This window comes from Camelina sativa, chromosome 2, assembly GCF_000633955.1.
Source record: "Camelina sativa cultivar DH55 chromosome 2, Cs, whole genome shotgun sequence".
In the NCBI taxonomy this organism is placed as follows: domain Eukaryota; kingdom Viridiplantae; phylum Streptophyta; class Magnoliopsida; order Brassicales; family Brassicaceae; genus Camelina; species Camelina sativa.
Window position 1 is genome coordinate 24,240,128 of NC_025686.1, and position 16,165 is coordinate 24,256,292.

General features: G+C 37.6%; 4 protein-coding genes and 1 pseudogene across 5 annotated transcripts; 2 read left to right on the forward strand and 3 right to left on the reverse strand.

Annotated features, from left to right (window-relative positions):
• Nucleotides 1-4,997, reverse strand: part of LOC104735814 — a 12,283-nt pseudogene extending 7,286 nt beyond the window's left edge.
• On the forward strand, nucleotides 7,915-10,799 carry LOC104735825 (zinc finger CCCH domain-containing protein 66-like). Its single transcript, XM_010455680.2, has 2 exons — nucleotides 7,915-8,162; nucleotides 8,619-10,799. Exon 2 carries the CDS (start codon nucleotides 8,675-8,677, stop codon nucleotides 10,526-10,528), a length of 1,854 nt encoding a protein of 617 aa, XP_010453982.1. The 5' UTR covers nucleotides 7,915-8,162; nucleotides 8,619-8,674; the 3' UTR covers nucleotides 10,529-10,799.
• LOC104735835 lies at nucleotides 10,851-12,564 on the reverse strand. Its single transcript, XM_010455690.1, has 2 exons — nucleotides 11,267-12,564; nucleotides 10,851-11,189 (listed from the first exon to the last, which is right to left on the reverse strand). Exons 1-2 carry the CDS (start codon nucleotides 12,093-12,095, stop codon nucleotides 10,873-10,875), a joined length of 1,146 nt encoding a protein of 381 aa, XP_010453992.1. The 5' UTR covers nucleotides 12,096-12,564; the 3' UTR covers nucleotides 10,851-10,872.
• Nucleotides 12,774-14,871, forward strand: LOC104735845 (selT-like protein). Of its 2 annotated transcripts, none has more exons than XM_010455701.2 (4): nucleotides 12,774-13,058; nucleotides 13,177-13,253; nucleotides 14,063-14,381; nucleotides 14,490-14,871. In XM_010455701.2, the coding sequence occupies exons 1-4, from the start codon at nucleotides 12,870-12,872 to the stop codon at nucleotides 14,583-14,585; spliced, it is 681 nt and encodes a 226-aa protein (XP_010454003.1). In that variant the 5' UTR covers nucleotides 12,774-12,869; the 3' UTR covers nucleotides 14,586-14,871. The 2 variants fall into 2 exon arrangements, with proteins under 2 accessions (XP_010454003.1, XP_010454014.1); XM_010455712.2 differs by having other exon boundaries at nucleotides 12,776-13,058; nucleotides 13,180-13,253.
• LOC104735854 (protein PSY1-like) lies at nucleotides 15,530-16,162 on the reverse strand. The gene is made up of 2 exons (XM_010455722.2): nucleotides 15,913-16,162; nucleotides 15,530-15,827 (listed from the first exon to the last, which is right to left on the reverse strand). The coding sequence occupies exons 1-2, from the start codon at nucleotides 15,998-16,000 to the stop codon at nucleotides 15,691-15,693; spliced, it is 225 nt and encodes a 74-aa protein (XP_010454024.1). The 5' UTR covers nucleotides 16,001-16,162; the 3' UTR covers nucleotides 15,530-15,690.

The following is a 16,165-nucleotide window of genomic DNA, read 5'->3' on the forward strand; positions in this document are numbered from 1 at the left end:
AATCTTATAATTTAAGGACTTACAGTTATATCCCAGGCGATGTAAACTATCAAGGGCACAACAATACCACCATGTTAAGGATCCTTACTTTTAGGACTCTCCTATTTATAGCCTGATTTCTATTCCAAGTATTTTTCGTATCGGTTAATTCTCAGGACTCATGCAAGGACATTTGCATCATGTTATATTATTGATTTTCTCTTTGCGGGTGTTTTTGGATTAGTAAATCAGAGGAGTGAGAGTTGGAACATCATACTCTGGTGGATTTTTGGTGGAGCTAGATTCCTCGAGGTAATGTTCTGCCTGATGTATTACTGATCTATCATCAGAAGCAGAATTGTCTTCAATCCTAAGGATGTCACAGTGTGGTTCACCTAGAGAAATTGCATGATAATGCAGAACTGAAGTTTAAAACCTTATTCAAGATGATTGAGTTTGAAAAGCTTTTAGTTTGTAATGATAACGTAGCAAANGGACTAACCTCATCCGCAAAACAAAATCAAAAACAAAAACAAAAAACATGGTGACTAACCTGTACTTGAAAATGGATCTGCTACGCTGGTCAAGACCTTCAGGCACAATATTGTTCGTCCGAATTCCAAGAAGGTAAATTTCAGAAAGTCTTTCCTTTCGGAGATTGTAATCTTTGTAAATCCAAATGAGTTGATCCATGTGTTCAGCACGGATGGAACAGCAGGCAGGACCAGCCTTTCAACTCCCAAGCCAATGAGCACCTGGAGAACACAACATTTTCAAGAGAACAGTTAAGAGGTCCTCAGGATAAGCAAACAAAGCTTCTTGAGCCAAAGGGAAGTAAAGTTTTCAACAGTAAACACCTTTTCGAGTTCATTAATCAAAACCCGACACATGCCATGCCGGCGATGCTGGAATCTAGTACCAATAAAGGGCATTTCTGCAACCTTTTTCCCAAAAATTCTGAAAAGGGAACGAACAGAGCATGTCAGACTAATATATCAATAGAGGTTTTTATAGAGGCCAAATTTTTTTTTTTCTGTAATTTAAAGAGACATTTAGGCTTTATAAAGCTTACCTGACAGTAGCCATAGCAACAAGCTCGTCATTCCTTTCTAGAAGTACCGTGTAAAATCCACTGAAGTTCAAACGTTTGAATTTTGACCTGCAGTTTTTTTAGAGTTAGGGAGTCTGATGCGAAAGAATGTATTAGAAGGCTGTTACATGTAATACTTAATGGTACTCCTTGTTTGTCTCTTACCATCTGCTAAAAATAACACCTTCAGCAAGATCTCCTCCACCATGAGGTCTTTTCACAGGCTTAAAAAGTTCATGCATCACATCAAGGGCAACACTGAGTTTGCAGTGATTTTCTGCCATATCCTCAATTTTAGAAGCTTCAATCCCACATGTATTTGGTTCCAAGGACTGCAATCTCCAAGTTAAATTCTTCACGCCCACCTCTCTCGATTTTCCAATAAGCTCATGGAGACTTTCAAATATCTATAAAGACAATATTTTTACGTATGAGCAATGTTGAGTATGGCATCCAGTGTATCATCTTAATTGCAGCTTTTATTTCTTTTGGCTGCTTTGTTAGTCTTCTGATGGATGTTAATAAACACAATGGAAGGCGGGATTTGGATTTATGTACCTTTTCACAGTCTTTACTGCAAAACCACTTTTCTCCCAAGATAGTATTCAATGAATCACCGGCACCATCATAACGCATGCAGCTAGGGTGATCTGTATGAACCACATAAAAAACAGAACTCAATATCATTTAATATATCTTGTTGACCTTCGTATTAGCATAGGGAAGAAGTCCTTACATTTAAGTTCGCATTGCTTGCAACTGATAAACTTTTCCTCGGCATATTTGCTAGTAACCTTCACAATGGTTTTTCCACAGGCACCACAACAACATGATGCACAGAACCAGTCACCATCTGGAACATCCTACAAATTCCAACAAGAACGTGTTAAAAGACCACGAGAAAGAGTAGTAAATTTTAATTACAGTCTTAGTAAAATTAGTGAAAAAAATAAAACCTCCAGCCCAAGACAATTTGCATGGAAGGCGGATGGACATCCATCAAAGAGAATCAGTTTGCCACCATAGTGACAAACGGAGCAAACTACATCGTTCTCCCCTTGATGCAATTTTATCTTCAGAATATAAGGTGGTTGAGCTTTCTTTCTTGTTTTATAGGCTTCTATTTGGCATTCCAAAAGAGATCTTCCATCATCCAGGAAGATATTGGCTGCTGCTCTGCAGGATGCCCCATCAGCATGAACTTCAAATCCACTTATGGTGAAAATTCTACGGCAACAACTGCATTTTATACCCTCACGGGTTAGTTTCCCCTCTTTTCTCAGAGTGTCATCCTTTTGGCTACGGTATCGTATAGTTTCCCTAGGTAGAATCACATTGTTGTCGATGAGCCAGGAAAGAATACTACGTGGGCTGTGATTTCTTGAGATGGGGGTTATTACCCGCTGCACTCTTTTGCTTGATCGTAACATACGAGTTTTACCACGACCAATTACTCGATTCTTGATATCCATCAACATTCTTGGAGTGTGCCCCCTTCTCATGCTCATATCGACATTCTGCAAACCTACATTTACTTCTACCTTCTTGGAGTTATATCTAAGGTTACGGTTCTGTTTACGCTTACTTTTCAACTTCCGTATGCCTTGAGCTTTTGTTTTTGGCTCGAGCCTAACATGGAGTGACTTATTCTGACCAGGAAAGGCATTTCTGGGACTAAAATTGCAGCTTTCTCTCGGGAAGGCCACCTGGATTCCTTGCATTTCACACTCAAGCAAGGTTTTAGCAGACGGCTTCTTTCCTTCAACAAGAGCGACACTTCTATTATAGGCAGGCAATGCCAAAACAATAGACCTTATTTCCTGGGTGTTGTACGTCAAGTTATCACAAGACAGAGAAGGAGGCTTAGCCATCCTCGGAGTAGTCAGGGATTGATCACGTTGTTTCATTCTAAAACACACTTGACGAAGAGAATGCTCTGTTAGTCTTCCATCTGGTGAGAGGTAGCGAAACCTTTGCCTTCCAGCTTCGTCTACCATATGTTCTATGGTCCATCCCATATACTTAAGATGCTTTCTGACATGTTGGGCTACTTCCTATGACACTGACCTGATATAGCTTGACACAGCTTGTGGGCCTGATTTAGCAACACAATTAAAAGGATACCAAATTCCAAGTTTCTTGTGCAGTACCAACTTTTTATGAGCGGTAGTAGATTCCTTGCTGGAAAATTTTGTTGCCCTATTGATGTAACTTGCCCAGAAACAGAAGTCAAGACAGACAAGGACTGGCATCTTTGGCTTACCGTTTTGTAATCTTTATCAATGCAGGAAAATTGTTCTTCTTGTGGAGCATTCACTAGCACACCGCTGAGACAGGTCTCATTAATAACAGCCTGAGAAGCTTCTTTCAAGAGCTTCAACAGAGGGAATCTTTCAGCGTCATAATCATAAAGAAACTGGTTAATGGTGATTCTAAGATTATCATTAATCACCTCTAGCATCAAATCCTCCCATAAATGCCTAGTAGAGCAAGTCCATTCCTGGATCTTTGCAAACCCAATTCTGTCCCGTATGTCATACCAAAGTTGCTTTATGGAAACTGGGAGATAATTATCTTTCTTGTATCTCTCAATCAAATCAAGAAACAGCCATCTCCCACGACACTCCCACATCTCTGTACCCTCACTCCAATCTTGAGTAACACGTAGAGATTGAAGATCAGCATCCAATTCATCACCCAAATCAGGGAAAAACACTCTCCTCCTCTCAGAACCATTGTCGTGGTCGAAAAGGACACCTTCCCACCAAGATTCACTGAAAAATACATCGACGCAGAGCCCATACGCAAGCTCCGATTTATCAACTTCCAGTTTTGGAGGCACGGGTCTTAAACGTCCACGGAAAGTATCAGAAACGTCAGTACAATAAGATTCCAACCCTTCTACCACATCCGAAACATCAATACTTTCCACAAGATAATCAGTACCATCATCAGATAGAATGTTATCATATCTAATACAACGTCGACGTCGCCTTTTGGCTGCAATCACAGTTCCTAAATACCAAGAACCAAGAAACCCTTCCTCAAGACTTCTTACCTAAACAAGCCAAACAATAATTTCCACAATAAGAAGCCGAAACAACATCAACATACAAGATCAAACAATTACAGATGGGATAATAAAACTTTACCAAAAACAGATTTGATAAATAAAAAATCGTCAAAAGCACGTTTGCATCAAACATTGAAACTAGATAAACTTCTAAAAGCTCAATAAAAAGCGAGAATGCAGATTTCACAAAAGTGGAATCCACCAATTAGGCTCCTAGATCAACAAAATCCAAAACGTGAAAGTATACTGCAATAACTTTCCAATTCATCAAAGGTAACTACACCAAAACTGATATAAGGTTGTGCATTAAGAACGGAAACCACATTAAAAAATCCTTTTTTAAGTTAACTTCTCAGAAAGCTACGGAGAACCAAAATTATAGAAACAAACAATGTAGCTTTGACAAAAATCGAATCCACCAAATAGGCTCTCCACAATCAAACCAAAAACCTTGAAATAAGAGCACAAATTTCTCAATATCTGAAAACAAAAGGGTGATTATAAAAAAATCACCGAAATTGGAAAACTCAAAAACCCTATAAACCCTACAAATCAAAAGAGGAAACGAAATAGTCAAAGGGGTGGGGGAAACAAAAAAAAGGCAGTGCCTTTACAACATACCTCTATTTTTTCACCGACGAGAAGCTTTTTCCGGTGGAGATTTCGTCCACCGGTACATTTCCAGCCGACAATCGGCTCTTCTTCCTCCGGCGCTGGCATTGAAAGGGTTTCAAATGAGAGAAATTTAGGGGAAACCCAAAAAAAAACGAAAACGTAGTCTTCAGAGAGGGTTGAAGAGAATATTTGATGGGTAAAAGATGAGATTTTGCTAATACTTTGTGTGAGAGTAGCAGCTTTCTCCCCAAGTAACGCTGTCCTCTCTGTACCTATTACTATTAATTAATCTAATCTCCAATTAAAAAAAACATTGGGATTAATTATTAATAACCATCTAATTAAATATATTAAGGACATTGATTTTGTTTTAAAAGAAAAAAAATTTGATAAACGAAGGAATGGAAATTTCAATGTTGGTAAATTACATTAGTGATGCATTATTTCCTAATTATATTATTTTTTCTATGGGTAAAATAACAAAAAAAAACTGTCTCCTTATTAAGAAAACCCAAAATTACCATTTCTTATCTCAGCTCCTTTTAGTCAATTCAATTTGGTTTATCACTCTTCCCACACACAAGTTATTCTAAAAGATAACCCTTTGAATATAGTATATCATTTGAGTTGACATGTTTGTCCAGTATAAGAAAATATTTTAAAAATGATATTTAAACTGAACAAAGATATTCAATTATAATTATATTGGTTATTTAACAAATACTTGGTATATTTACTTATTTTATGGTAAGATAGCTATTTTAATAGTTTCTAATTTGGTTTCTTGCAATTTTTGGTTTTTCGACTCGGTTCAGTTTTAATTACCTAATTAGAAATAGAAATATTTAACGATTTAGTTCATTTAGTTTTTATATGTAAAATATATATATATATATATATATATATATATCAAATATAAATACAACAACAACTTACTCAGAACGTTGTTAATTATATTTGTATGAACTGATTACATTGATTGTTAGGAAGTCGATTTAAAAGTATAGATCTGATTTTTAAAGTCTAATTATGCATATTGATGTAGTTGGAGCCAAACTTACTAGATATCTCTAACGTGGTGAACGTATAATATTTGTCGTAGTCTAATGTGGTAAGGGTAAAGATGATTATGCTTCGGTTTGGTCAGTCTCCTAGCATTTTTGCAGATTGGTCAACAACACTCATCACATGGTTACCGTACGTCTAAAACGCCAAGAGTTGCCACTAGCTATTACTCTAAAGCGTCTAACTGTCTAAACTAACGTAATGGTTTTCCTCAAGGAATGAGAGGATTCATAACGGGGTTTCAAACACTACAACGTCTCTATTTCATCTGATTGATAGAAGCATCCGCGATATCCTTCTAGTTTATAGATATCACAAAGGCTGTGGAAGACCTAAGTTTGGGTTTGGCCATATTTTTTGTTATTATTGTGTTGGTAAGGAAACGCCATCGTTTCAAATAGAAAAGACGTACTAATGGGCCAAACTTAGGTCTAAGAATATGGGCCTTCAGACATGTCGTTATCCTCGTATAGGTGTCGTTTTATGTGCTCTTTCTGGTCCAGAAGAAGTGCTTGGCCGCTAGTAGTAGTCGGGGAGACAGAGAGAGAGAGAGAATGCAGTGGATCGAGGACCGTAAAAGTCAAGATGGTCTGTCCAATAAGGTACTGCCATTTGGGGGGTTTTGTTTTGTCGTCAGCGACGTCGGCTAATAAAATAGCAATGGTTAGTCGCTTTCAGTGGGTGCCCACATGCTTTCTTATTCCATTTCGTCAGAATTCATGGATTCTCTCATGGGTCCATTTCTTCATAATCGCTAATGGTACACTTATTAGACTTTTTCTGCTTCTTTTTTTTTTTAATGATTCATTAATATAATACCACACACATTTTTCATATTATTGGTCCTTTGAGTGACTTGTAACAAAATTATGATATTGATACTCATTGGAAAACCAACAGAACAGTGTTTATGTTATCCGTCGCATCAAGTGAAATAAACCGATTTAATGTTGAATTTTTAATAGAAACAGAACTATATAATCCGTTTTAAAGTTTTAAGAAAAAAAGCTCCGAAAGTATAAATGAAAAATTAGGATCTATAATTCCATACGATTTTTCGCATAACTATGACGATATATTGGAAGGGCAATAATACGAAAATATTAGTAATAATAATTAAAAGGGAATGTGAAAAGGCCAGTGGAGCAGCTTCGTTAATGCCGCTTGTGAAAAGCATTGATGATGATGATGGGTTCGGTTGCATGCATTTGCATTTGGTCTCCTTGCAATACAAAAAAAACAGTAGTCAGTTTAATACTTTTATATATTTCGACTGAACTATCCCTTATTTTATTAAAAACATTAAACAAATATCGTACAAAATAGTGTCATGGATCACGTACCACTAATCTTATAATCAGACCAAATAAATAAAATTCTACAAAGCATATAGCGACAGGAAATATAAAAAAGTTTGGTCAGGTTTGTTCGAATTCTTTCCATTACCGAAATTAAAAACACATTATTCAAGTCTTTTAGGATATTTTGTTTTACCTAATCGTCTTTTTGTTGGAATTGTCGACAGAAATAATCTTGAACGTAAAGGTCAAATTCTCAACTTTATTAACATTATTGATAATTATTAAATTATCTCAATTATCTAAAAACTTTATTGATAAATCTTTATGAATAATAATAACTCAAAATCAGGTTATGACAAAAGAGTTGCTATCTGAGACGGTTCCGATTCTGTGTGTTTTTGTGTATGTTGGATTTTATTAATATTATTATTCCGTGACGGGTGACAAACCAATAAAAAGGTGCGGTTATAAAGATAAAAAAAGTCACAGGCAGTGGTATTATCTTTAACACTCGTTGAGAATGGTAGAAGAAGAAAAAAAAAAAAAGTAAGTAGCTCATTTTAAAAACATGCTGACGATGCATGGTTTCCACGTCATCCCACCAAAAACCGGAAAAACGCGTGAAGCGTGACAAAACCGATGAGGCTATGATCTTCTGTGTGACGGTATTACGTACACCTTCTGAATTTTTTAGATATTTTTTTTCTAAAACTACTTTACAAAATTGAATAAGAAGGTGAAAATAATAAATAAATAAATAGACGAGAGAGAGAAGGAGAAGAAAGAATGATGGAGATGGTGGTCTGTTTTACTATTATTTAGTTTAAGCTTCTTTTTTATTTTTATTTTCTATTATTTTGACCAGAAGAAGAAAGTGACAATAGGAAAAAAAAAAAAAAAAGTAGGATTTGTTTTTTTTTTCCCAATAAATTGAAAGTAGTTTAAAGGAAGTGAAGAACGGTTTGGTCTTGGTGGTGGTGGTCGAGAAAATAGAGTGCTTTTTTTTTATTTTTCCCTCTGTGATCAGATTTCTCAAAAGGTAGAGAGCAAATCTTTTATCTCTGTTTCTTTTGATTACTTCTTAGAAAATCCCAGGAAAAAAAAATATGAACTTGAAGGAGTTCCATTAATGGATTGATTAGTCAGTCACTGGATATTAGTTTCACTTGCATCCTTATTTATCAAATTTTTAGTTTTTTTTTTTTTTTGGGTTTTCTTAAGTTTTTTGTTTTTTTTAATTGATTGGGAATATGATTAGTTTTTCCATGTTGCAAAAATGGTTAATTATGGATCTGTTAAGTGTTTATTTTTGGTTTTTTAAAGTTGGAAACTTTGTATCACGAACTAACAAACTCTTCCCCTTCTCTCCTAGCTTTTAATTTTTTTTAACTATTCGTTTCTGCAGTTTTTTTATTCTGTTATCATGTTTTATGTTTATGTATACCTTTAATCACAAGACAAAAAAGATTCATCCTTTTTCAATTTTTTTTTGCAGTGAAAATCAATAGAGCGGGAAAGATTTATTAGGTTCTTTTTGTTTTGTTTTTGGCCATGGGAGATGATGAGCTGTCTCACCTCAAATTCTCTCTTTTGCTTGAATCATCAGCCTGTAACGATCTTTCCGGTTTTAAGTCTCTAGTTGAAGAAGAAGGTCTCGAGATCATTGATAGGTCTGGTTTATGGTATGGGAGGAGGTTAGGATCAAAGAAGATGGGTTTTGAAGAGAGGACGCCTCTTATGATTGCTGCTTTGTTTGGAAGCAAAGATATTGTTGATTATATCATTAGTAATGGTCTTGTTGATGTGAACCGTTCCTGTGGCTCTGATGGTGCCACGGCCCTTCACTGTGCTGTCTCTGGCTTGTCTGCGAATAGTCTTGACGTCGTTACTCTTCTGTTGAAGGGTTCAGCGGATCCGGATTCTTGTGATGCTTATGGTAACAAGCCTGGAGACGTTATTTTTCCTTGTTTGAGTCCTGTTTTTGGCGCGAGGAAGAAGGTTTTGGAGCGTTTGTTAAAAGGGAATGATGATTTGAATGAAGTGAATGTGCAAGAAGAAGGGGAGAGAGAGGTTGAGGTTGAGGTTGAGGTTTCTGTTTCTGTTTCGCCTCCTCGAGGGTCTGAGAGGAAGGAGTATCCGGTTGATCCCACGCTTCCTGATATCAAAAACGGTATCTACGGGACAGATGAGTTCCGGATGTATGCTTTCAAGATCAAGCCGTGCTCAAGAGCATACTCTCACGACTGGACTGAATGCCCTTTTGTCCATCCGGGTGAGAACGCAAGGAGGCGTGATCCGAGGAAGTACCATTACAGCTGTGTCCCATGTCCTGAGTTCCGGAAAGGGTCTTGTTCCAGAGGTGATACATGCGAGTATGCTCACGGTATCTTTGAGTGCTGGCTTCACCCTGCTCAGTACAGGACCCGTCTCTGCAAGGATGAGACAAATTGCTCAAGAAGAGTTTGTTTCTTTGCTCACAAACCCGAAGAGCTGCGTCCTTTGTACCCTTCAACTGGATCAGGTGTTCCTTCCCCACGGTCTTCCTTTTCATCTTGCAATTCGTCTTGTGCTTACGACATGGCACCAATCAGCCCTCTTCCTCTAGGTGCATCAGCCACACCTCCTTTGAGTCCTAACGGCGTATCATCTCCTATAGGTGGTGGGAAAACATGGTTGAACTGGCCTACCATTACCCCTCCTGCATTGCAGCTCCCAGGAAGCAGATTGAAATCTGCATTGAACGCAAGAGAAATCGATTTCTCCGAAGAGATGCAAAGTCTTTCTTCTCCAAGTAGATGGAACAACAACACACCCATGTCAGCTGCTTCATCTCCGTTCTCTGGTAAAGGAATGAACATGCTTGCGGGAGGAGCAATGAGCCCTGTGAATAGTTTAACTGATATGTTTGGGACAGAGGATAATAATACATCGGGTTTGCAGATCCGACGCAACATTATTAACCAGCAGCTGCATCCCAACAGTCTCTCTTCATCACCTGTGGGAGCCAATTCTCTGTTTTCGATGGATTCCTCCACAGTCTTGGCTTCAAGAGCGGCTGAATTTGCTAAACAGCGAAGCCTGAGCTTCACAGAACGCAACAATGGAGGACTGAATCACCATCCTGCAATCTCTTCCATGACTTCAACTTGTCTAAACGACTGGGCCTCATTGGACGGGAAACTTGACTGGAGCGTCCAAGGAGACGAGCTACAAAAGCTCAGAAATTCCACTTCTTTCCGTCTCAGAGCTGGTGGCATGGAACCAAGTGTGTCTAACGAAGGGACCGGGCTCGAAGAGCCAGATGTCTCTTGGGTGGAGCCGCTGGTGAAAGAGCCACAGGAGACAAGACTAGCTCCGGTTTGGATGGAGCAATCATACATGGAGACAGAACAGACCGTGGCTTGAATCAAAGTTTTGAACTTGCATTAACTGTTCCACAAGAAAAGATTCCGAGAGGTCGTTTGCTAATCTATTACATTTTATTTGTTTAATGTTTTGTTATTTTTCTGTAGAACAATAAAAAAAATTCTTGGGGGCAAAAGAGAGTTCGTTTGTGTGTCTCTCTCTCTGTCTCCATAGAAAAACAGAGGTGAGAAGGTTTCCAAAACCAAAAGAAACCTTCAATTACCTCATCACTTCCTTGATTCTTTACTATTCACAATGAGTAATTGATTTATTTTTTTCTTGCTAATATAAATCTTATATGTTTAGTAATATTATACTGTAATTGGAAGTACAAAAATGTTTTTTTACACTTGTGAAGTTAAGGAAAGTGTTGTAATTGTTTCTTCTAAGAGGTGATCTAATATATTTGAGACTATATCTTCGGTTATGATTCCTTCTGAATCTTTGAGATTTGAAGCTTTTCCGTAATCCCAATTTGAATCTTCAAGCTCGGATACAGTGAGTTTGCAAATCATGATCCACATCTCTTGGTAGCCATGACATTGGACTTCCGACTCCTCTCTTGATCTACTGGTTAATGTGATGTGATTTTGTTGAATCGTTTCATTACGCTTACTGGATTCGAGTTCTGAAGATAATTGTCTTCTTGAAGTTTTTTTCTCTGTTACAAGGAAACAAGAATGCTTTTAAACTCAAGAGATGACATTTCAATAATTGAATTTGAAGAAAATTACCAACCTGATGATGGAGTTACTCGAACACCTGACAACCAGTCATAGTCAAGAACAGAGACAGGGCTCGAATCATCGCAGCTTCCACACTCTTCTTCTTCTTCCTTTGTTGATCTCACTTCACAATTGACTAAATCTCCACCTCTGGACCAACTCTGAATCCAATTCTCCTTGTCGATGTTCTGTCTCAACTTAATCTCTCTCCTTTTTCTTCTGTTCTTACGTTTCTCCTTCCTAGGCTGATTCAATTCTCCAATCTCAAGCCTCTCGCTTCCTGGTGAAACGTTCATTGCGTTGATGTTGTTCTCTTTACCCTCAATGTGTGTTTGATTCTCTCTTGTTTCTCGTCTCTTCTTACAATTTTTTGTTCCCGACTGCTTCAATTCTCCAAGACCCTTGTCAGTTTTATCCTTCTCGAAGCTGAGAATGAAGAAGTTATCATCTTCAAGCTCAACATACTCCGGAAAGTGGTAAGAATCAAGAGTGGACTTAACTCTTCTATGCTTCCCCTGAACAGCATCGTTGTCCTCCCTCTTCAAATAATCAACAGAGTTCACAGAACGGCTCCTTGAGACGACTCTGTTCTTTTCAGTAACGAGAATTGAGTCCAAACCCATGAGCCTCGCCACAGCTCCTGGCTCATCTCCTCTGACTCTGAGTGGCTCAGAGATGAAATCACGAGACTCGAAACTGGGTTCAGTGATTCGATCAGTTGGGTATGCAGAAGAGGAGCCGGAACAGAGAAATCTTTGAAGAATGAGAGAGATACAGCCGAAAGAGTGAGTCTTTGAGCCGAGTGAGAGCGAAGAAGAAGAAGAAGATGACTTGATCTTCATGGTCTAAAATGTTACCTAATAGTGTCAGTGTGTCTCGAAACTAACGGAGAAGTAGTAACGCAGAAGGAAACAACTTTTCTCTTTACTTTTTTTTGTTGTTGTTTGGTTCGGTTGAGCAAACAAAAAATAAAAGTGTGTGAACAAACAAATTCGTAGCGGGATCTAGGATTTGAACTAACTCTCTCAGTCAATAAAAACAAAAAAACAAAAATGTAAAATCAAAACAGCTTTTGTTGTTGTTGTTGTTGTGTTTTACTTTTTGTGTGATTTGATGAGAGCAAACAGACAACAGTAGAGATGCTGTGCACTGCACGCGCTTTTGACAAGTCAATTCCCCGGTGAGAACTTCATGTCGTCCGGTACCGCTTTTGTGTAACAAAACCTCTGTCACTTTTTTCTTCTTTATTGAATTTCTTTTAGAATTGTCCAGTCTTACAACTGTTGGTCCATGGGAACAAGTCTCTGCAAGCTGATCTAAAAGAGCCCAATTGTAGAATTGATAAGGCAGCCCATAACAATGAATAATTATCAATTTACGGGGGTTTAAAGTACTAAGATATAAATACCGGGGTGTTAAAGCAAATAATTTGAAAATATAAGGTGTCAAGTGTCAAGTGTCAACAATGAGTTAGGATAGTTTTATTCTCGTATCCAAACAAGTCTTATAGATGCTCTCTCTCGTTTTCTTCTCCGATTCGCTTGACACACAACTTCTTTCCTCGTCGTATCTCTCTCTTGACTCTTGTTAATCGGAGATAAAAAAAAATATCGGACATGGACAAAGCACAGTTGATTTTGTTAGGACTACCTATATTCTTGTTTTGTTCGGATCTCTTCAACCTATTCACTCCTCCGCCTCCTAAACCTCAGCCTCAACGTCCCCATCAGCCACCACCGCATATCCCTCACCAGCAGCATCGTCCTGCTTCCTTCATCCCCGAAACCCTAGATTTCCCTTCACAGGTGAAATTTCCTTATTTATATCTTCGTGTTATTATTTCAACTTCTTCTCCTTCGGCTTATGATCTCTCTAGTTATCTTCCTTTTTTTTTTTATTGTATGTTTCGTCTTTTTTTTGTAGAAGACAAGTGGCTTAGGAGGAGCAAATGGATATGGACATACTGTTGAGATCAACTTCTGTGTCTCCTGTTCTTTCAAGTAATTCCAGTTTTCTTACTTTGAATCTACCTTTTGATTTTGCAAATTCGATTTTATTGTTCAACGTTCCTTCTTGTGATTTAGCTTTGGGTTTCTAGTATTCTAGTGTAGTCAACAGAACCTATGAACGTAGCTTTTAAGTGAGATTCATCATGCTTGAGTCATTGCTTAGTTATATAGTCAGAATGCATTAACCTCTTAATCAATCTTTTGATAAGTCTCAGTGTGTTCAAGAAGTAAGTTAAGTCACTTTGTCTTTAGGCTGTTTGGTGATTGGTTCCATACAACTATAGGAGGTTTTGCAAACCTGTCCCAAACTGTTGTTTTACACTGATTATTATTTTACTTCTTCTCAATACTTATTCCTGTTGTAATGTTTATGCATTTATATATATGATTTCGGAGTTTCCATGGATTATTGATAAAAGTTACATCGTTTGCAGCTCTTGAGGCTTTTTTTTTGGGTGATTCATTATAGCTGTAATGTGAAAATATAATGTGAAGTTTTTAAAAATCCTAAAACACATCATTGGGGATGATTCTTAGATGTAATAAAACCTGGAAAGCCCTGATTGGTTTCTAAGATATGAATGCTAAATGACATGACTTCTTTGAATACTCTTTGGATTCTTAGACTTATTCGTAGCTGTAACATTTTGTAACTTGCAAATTCTTTTAGGATGTTGTATGTTAGAAGCTGATGATAACTTTTGAACTTCTCGGCAAAAGGACTCTAGCTTTTTAATAGGGTGACTGGTGTTCTGTATATTTGGGAAGGGTGTTCATTCCAATTTTTTTTTTTTTTGCAGAGGAACTGCAGTCACCATGAAGAAGATGTTGGAGACGGCTTTCCCCGGTTTAGATGTGATTCTCGCAAATTATCCACCACCAGCACCAAAGCGCCTTCTAGCTAAAGTTGTACCGGTTGCTCAAATGGGAGTTATTGGTATGATTGTTGCAGGTGATCGTATCTTTCCCATGATTGGAATTGCGCAGCCACCTGCTTGGTTCCATTCCTTGAGGGCCAATAGATTTGGATCCATGGCTTCCACTTGGCTTATTGGAAACTTTCTGCAGTCTTACCTTCAAAGCTCAGGCGCCTTTGAAGTTCAATGCGACGGGGAACTGGTTAGTACTTTAGTAATTAACTCAACATCCATGGTTCGATATTATTTCCAGATATGTTTAATTTCAATAAGTCATAGTAACTTATACAATCCGGTACTTCTTTTACAGGTGTTCTCTAAATTGAAAGAAGGTAGATTTCCAGGAGAGATCGAACTGAGAGATCTCATCAGCAAGACCTTAACAAGACCAAGCACACTCTACTGAAGTAGTATCAGAAGATAGTGAAGTTCAACAAAGTATTTTGGCACGAGATGGTGTTACAGTATCATATGCCAACAGTGTGTCTTTATGTTTTTAAGTTACATCATGTTCCAATATTTCCCATTTAAGTCTGTTGATGTAGCATACCTTGGTTTTAACTAAGGATGTATTACTTCTTTTAATCAAATCATATAAGGCATTAGTTATAGCCATTTTCAAGAAAAGAAAATGAAGAAATGGTCTGTAAAAGACGAGAGAAATGTTTATATGAAATATACAGATTAGAGAATTATAGAAACTAAGGTTACAGAAACTAAGAATTTCATATCAGAGACAAACTGAAGATGTAAAGAAGGCGAGTTCTGTTCTTCTGACTGAGGTAAGTAAAGGTCAGCCTCTACCACCAACACGTTGACCGGTATTAGCCGGAGGAACACCGGGATTGTGTTTAGGATTCGCAGAAGGGTCACCGTAATCCTCAACGTTCACCGTCAACGGCTTTCTTTGGAATCCAGTGTTCTCAAACCCTAAAGAATCAAACGAAATCAATCAGATATAAGAGAATTCAGATTAATTCGAAAGAACGAAACAAGAAGAAGAAGAGATACGAACCTGAAACNTACAGGTGTTCTCTAAATTGAAAGAAGGTAGATTTCCAGGAGAGATCGAACTGAGAGATCTCATCAGCAAGACCTTAACAAGACCAAGCACACTCTACTGAAGTAGTATCAGAAGATAGTGAAGTTCAACAAAGTATTTTGGCACGAGATGGTGTTACAGTATCATATGCCAACAGTGTGTCTTTATGTTTTTAAGTTACATCATGTTCCAATATTTCCCATTTAAGTCTGTTGATGTAGCATACCTTGGTTTTAACTAAGGATGTATTACTTCTTTTAATCAAATCATATAAGGCATTAGTTATAGCCATTTTCAAGAAAAGAAAATGAAGAAATGGTCTGTAAAAGACGAGAGAAATGTTTATATGAAATATACAGATTAGAGAATTATAGAAACTAAGGTTACAGAAACTAAGAATTTCATATCAGAGACAAACTGAAGATGTAAAGAAGGCGAGTTCTGTTCTTCTGACTGAGGTAAGTAAAGGTCAGCCTCTACCACCAACACGTTGACCGGTATTAGCCGGAGGAACACCGGGATTGTGTTTAGGATTCGCAGAAGGGTCACCGTAATCCTCAACGTTCACCGTCAACGGCTTTCTTTGGAATCCAGTGTTCTCAAACCCTAAAGAATCAAACGAAATCAATCAGATATAAGAGAATTCAGATTAATTCGAAAGAACGAAACAAGAAGAAGAAGAGATACGAACCTGAAACGGAGACAGAGTTACGGGCTAAAGATGTAGTAATTGTAAGCGTCAATAAGAGACACACAACAAGACGAACTACAAAACTCATATCTCTCTGTCTGATAATTTTTTTTCTTTGGAAAGAATCTTTTTTTAAAAAGGCTTCTGTTACAGATTCGCCGTGTACGTCGTGTATTATTTATAAAAGAAACGACAACTGTGTGTTTAGTTGTGTTTATCCAAACTGATTATTACATCTCAAAACTCAAATCAA

Coding starts and splice junctions, on each gene's coding strand:
- LOC104735835 (XM_010455690.1), bottom strand. CDS start 12,095: ATGAAGATCAAGTCATCTTCTTCTTCTTCTTCGCTCTCACTCGGCTCA. Junction 11,190..11,266: donor TCGAGTAACTCCATCATCAG/GTTGGTAATTTT, acceptor TCCTTGTAACAG/AGAAAAAAACTTCAAGAAGA.
- LOC104735825 (XM_010455680.2), top strand. CDS start 8,675: ATGGGAGATGATGAGCTGTCTCACCTCAAATTCTCTCTTTTGCTTGAA.
- LOC104735845 (XM_010455701.2), top strand. CDS start 12,870: ATGGACAAAGCACAGTTGATTTTGTTAGGACTACCTATATTCTTGTTT. Junction 13,059..13,176: donor CCCTAGATTTCCCTTCACAG/GTGAAATTTCCT, acceptor TTTTTTTTGTAG/AAGACAAGTGGCTTAGGAGG. Junction 14,382..14,489: donor TTCAATGCGACGGGGAACTG/GTTAGTACTTTA, acceptor CTTCTTTTACAG/GTGTTCTCTAAATTGAAAGA.
- LOC104735854 (XM_010455722.2), bottom strand. CDS start 16,000: ATGAGTTTTGTAGTTCGTCTTGTTGTGTGTCTCTTATTGACGCTTACA. Junction 15,828..15,912: donor TAACTCTGTCTCCGTTTCAG/GTTCGTATCTCT, acceptor TTGATTCTTTAG/GGTTTGAGAACACTGGATTC.